A 4,834-nucleotide genomic window follows, 5' to 3' on the forward strand; every position below is an offset into this window, starting at 1 on the left:
ATGAGACGGAGCAGAGAAAGGATGCGAGGCAGGCATCCAAACACGGCCAAGTGCACCGAGCAATACTGGGATGGGGCTCAGGATGGCCTCCTGCGTGCAACCAATCACCCCGTAAATGACTCTGCTTGTATCATTGGTCTTGGTTACTTACAACACTTATAGTGGGACCCTGTAGATCGCACTCTGTTTGGAGAAAAAACACAAAAGTGGAGCCTTGAGGCTTTTTGACCTCATGGTGGCAGCTAAAACCTAAATTTAGGCATGTTATTAGTACTCATAAAAGGATGACAATACAATCAAAACTTTGCCAATTAAAGATATCAGTGTGTTACAGTAATGGATTATCTGTGGTAGCACAATTCTTTTAGCATCTAGCCATTACCGGAGCCAAGATGAGCACCTTTGGGGGTTAATCAATAGAGATTTAGAACAAATGTCGAAGATTAACGGTGAAATCACGTTTTTTCTACAGTAAATACAAAGAAAAATCACTCTCACAGGGGCTGCTGCCCCCCCCCCCCCCCCCCCCCCCCCCCCCTCCCCCCCGCGCGCGGGGGATCCGCCACTGCATCTAGCAATGCCTCATGCGTACATTTAAAGCTGGGATTGCTGCTCATGTGGCACAAGGCACTCCACTTTTCTACATGAGGATAAACTACAATTACTTAGGTTGTGAAAGCGTTCTTTTTTTTTCGTCATTTGAAAAAGATGGTAAGTATTTGACTCTATTTTATTCGTATGTCACATCACAGTGTGCAAACTCTAATACTCTATGATTCACGAGCTTTGAGGAAGCTCTTGCAGAGCTTCAGCCAGAACTCCCGGTCCGGCGCGGTGGTCTCTAGCTGCCTCTTCACGGCCTCAGCAAAGGGAATCTGCAGCGTGCGAGTGGCAAAGCGGAATCAGCACGAGGTCAAGAACAATGCTTCGGAGTTTAGATGCAGAGAGCAACGCGACTACTTGTCTGTTTGAATTTGATGAGAGAAAGCCATCATTGAAGGGGAAGTGAAGGCTGAGGCACTCACACTGATGGATCCGGCGGCGAGAAGGCGGTCGACGAGGCTGAGGAGGATGTCCTTGGTGTACTCCGGGTGCCCCTGGATGCCCAGCACGTGCTCGCCGACGCAGAACATCTCGACGTCGGTCTTGTCGGAGGAGGCCAGCACCTCCGCGCCCTCCGGCACCTCCCACACCTGCTCGATCGGCCGGTCGACGACACCATGCATGCCAATGCCATGCCATGCCATGATGCACGCAAGGAGCAAGAAACGCCGCGTCAGATATGCCAGGAACGAAACGAAGGCGTGTGTCGTTCTAGTGGATGAGTGCCCAACGGTGTAAGTGGAAATGGCTGCGTTCAAGCCAGTGCATACGTACGCACCTCGTCTTGATGGACCTCAGTGATCTTGGCGCGGGTTGGCAGCTGGTCACGCTCCCGCAGCGCGTCGAGGAACCTGTGCGGCGGCAGCGCCGGCTCCTCCGCGATGGCCACCTCCCTGACGCCGACGTCCCACCCAGCGCGGGCCTTGCCCACGCGGCCCCCCAGCGCACGGCAGATCACCTGGTGGCCGAAGCAGACGCCGAGGACGCGCTTGCGCATGCCGTGCAGCGCCCGCACCAGCAGGCATAGACGCAGGATCCACAGGTCGTCGGCGTAAGCGTCGTGCGGGCTGCCGCTGATCACGAACCCGTCGTAGCACTCCAGCTCGCCCGGCGCCGGGAGCTCGCCGTCGATGGCCCGGTACAGGTCCCACGTCTCGCCAGCGTCGCCGAACGCCGCCACGAAGACGTGGAGGTACCCGCCGTACTTCTTCAGCACGTACTCCGAGTCGTGCGCCGCCATCAGCAGCGCGTACCGCCCTCCCGTCGTCGTCGCCGTCGCCGCTGCCTCCGCAACCATGGCTGCCATATCAGCAATCGATCTCGGTCCTTTGCCCTTGGAGGAAGAAGCTAGGAGAGGTCTCGCGATCGAGCTGAAACGGCGACCGTCTCAGCTCAGCTCCTGAGCTTAACGAACAAGATTTGAAAATGTGTGTGCTGTGTGTCAGCAATTGGAGGGAGATGCAGAGCAATTTATAGAGGCCGGCCGAGCGACGGAGAACAGGAGCTAGCCAATGTGCAGAGGAGCATGTGGCCACACTGCATTATGCCAAGTCGGGGGCGAGGCGGCGTGACACCAAGTTGGGGAGAATGTTGACAAATTCGGTGGGCAGCCTCGGATGGGACGATTCCTTTGATCGATCGTGCGGCCATTCGACAATTCACACTGAAACTTTCATGCATGGATAAGTAGTTGGCCGCCGGCCGCATCGGTTGGTTCGTCCCCGGCCGCGGATGCTCTCCTCTCCAGCTTTTTGACTGTCATCATGATTTGGGACCAAATCTCGGAGGTCCATCGATGTGGTCTTGTTGACGGGTACTGCATGGCTGCCGCCGTCTACTGCGCGCGATCGAGCTTGACGAGAACTTACGTCAAAAAGAGCATGTGCTAAAATTCCAACATCTATTTACTTTGATATAAACTAGCATACGTGTCCGTACATTACAATAAAATCTTGAAATTAGACTCCATACCATGCTAGGCGCAAGTCGTTTTATCTCGCATGCACGTATAGGTCACGGAGGGCATAAGGGCACTTTGCATTCGGAAAGCAAAAATGACAAATGGAAGAATAGATATATAGATATAAAATAGATATAGATATAGATAAATACATAAAAAATTACCATATATGTTTTATGGCATGGTCTAGCAATTGCGATGGGATATTGGGATACATTGGGATCAGAACTTGTGTCTACACACTTTACTTAGACCATGTTAGCATCTCATATGGATTATAATAATTTAGATAATGGTAATATGTTGTTGTAAAAAGCTCGGTTGTTTGGTTGGTTGCACGTACAAGATGGAGGGACGGCGTGATCATAGGAATCTGGCTATGGTTTTTTTATTTGGATTTTATAATTCGCAAGTGATTCAAATATAGCTCAGCCAATTAGACTTTTATTAGAAAACCTGTCCATCCAGATTTGAGTCACGACTCAGCACATGGGACACTAGTATTTTTTTACTAATTATTTTTTAGTAGTAGTAGACAATATGTTTATGTTTTTGAGGTAATAGACAATATGTTTATCAACCATAATACACATAACGATGGTGTTTGTATGTGATCACAGGGGCGGAGACAGGGGGCAAGCAGGGGCCCATGCCCCCCTATGAATGTGAAATCTCCACTGAATTTTTTGAAATTCAAATAATTTTTGAAAATTTAATACCACTGGCCCCCTAACATTCAAAAAATTAACTTTCTGACTCCGCCCTTGTGTGATCATCCACGTCTATATTGTGTTCTGCTTGAAATTTGGAGCATGATTAGTTGAGATTAGTTGTGACGATGAGCTTTGAGGTTTGAGATTAGAATTGATTTGTTGGGTTGCCTTCACCAGTAGACCTAGAGAGGAGATTCCAAGAAGACAGCTAGACTCAGCGAAGGAGATGGGGGTAGGGATAGGTCACGAGGCCATGGGTGACATTGGTTTTTGGGCTGTGGGAGCTCAAAAATAGGGTGGTTATCGACGGACTAGTCAGTGCAACACAACACTAAAAAGAAGCACTCAACGCTAATAAGGAAGGAGATGATGTTGGGTTTCACATGCCAACGATGATTAGATTGATTACATGAGTAACACTTGATTTGAGACAAAAATGAGATCGCATATTGCTAATTGTTATCATACACGCTAGCGGTTTTATAGATCCTCTTCACCTCATGTGCAGAGCCACACAGAGTTTTATAATATGGAGAAGAGAGACCATTGTTATATTATATAATGTGTGTGTGAGAGAGTGTTTTACAATATTGTAGAGTTCTCATGACATGCTGTTTCATTACGATAAGTGTTAATATTCTCTTCATCCACAAAAGAATGCAATTATGAGATCCAAGTCGGCCAATCTATCTCAAGTTTGATCAAGTTTATAGTAAATAGTATTATGCCCCGTCTGGATCATTGTAATTGAATTTATTTTAATAATCATAATTTAGACACATATTAATTAAGCTAATATGGTTCTATATGGATTATATTTGTATATTATTGCTGGCTATATGAGAGATACACTTATATGTGGCATTTCTATCGTAGGAGAGTAAGTTGAAGAGCGTGTTATTATAAGTTACAAAGTAGAAACATAGAATCAATTCCCATCTCCCACCCTATGAATTTGAGATATGCTTATATGTGAACTTTGAAAAGTGATGGAATGTCAAATTTTAAGCCAAATAGCATAATTTATTAAGTAGATTTCAATTCCTCCAAATGAAAGGATCCAAACAGACCCTTAGTATTTATGTTTCTAAATAAATTTATTATGAAAATATATTCTATAACTAATCTAAAGATACTTATTTTGTATCATAAATGTTAGTATTTTTTATATAAATTCAGTTAAAGTTTAAACTGTTTGACTTTAAAAAAGCGAAAATTACAATTTTTTTTATGGAGGGAGTATATGAGATCGCATTGGAGACGGATTCAGTATAGTCTCTTTATACTAAAATAATGTCTGCTTTAGAGGGGTAAAAAAAAGCCGTTCAAAAGGTGCCTATGGTCCCATGGTGAAGCTGCCGGCCTGTACGGCCCTAAACATGACTATGTACTGGCATGACAACCATTTTGTGATCCAATAGTGTTTTGGTCCTGTTTGTTTCTCTTATAATCTGTCTTTTCTGTTTGTTTTTTCAGTCGGAATAATATTTTTCTCTCACAGCAAATCAGTCGAAACCGTGTTTCGGAACGGGCCTGGTCGAAGGAAATGTCATGGTCA

At 45.9% G+C, this 4,834-nt stretch overlaps 1 protein-coding gene across 1 annotated transcript; it reads right to left on the reverse strand.

The window, feature by feature from the left end:
• Positions 1-565: 565 nt before the first annotated feature.
• Positions 566-1,986, reverse strand: LOC136530829 (gamma-glutamyl peptidase 3-like). Its single transcript, XM_066523545.1, has 3 exons — positions 1,382-1,986; positions 1,026-1,193; positions 566-875 (listed from the first exon to the last, which is right to left on the reverse strand). Exons 1-3 carry the CDS (start codon positions 1,907-1,909, stop codon positions 771-773), a joined length of 801 nt encoding a protein of 266 aa, XP_066379642.1. The 5' UTR covers positions 1,910-1,986; the 3' UTR covers positions 566-770.
• Positions 1,987-4,834: the final 2,848 nt, after the last annotated feature.

Source organism: Miscanthus floridulus, unplaced genomic scaffold (genome assembly GCF_019320115.1).
Source record: "Miscanthus floridulus cultivar M001 unplaced genomic scaffold, ASM1932011v1 fs_21_1_2, whole genome shotgun sequence".
NCBI lineage: Eukaryota > Viridiplantae > Streptophyta > Magnoliopsida > Poales > Poaceae > Miscanthus > Miscanthus floridulus.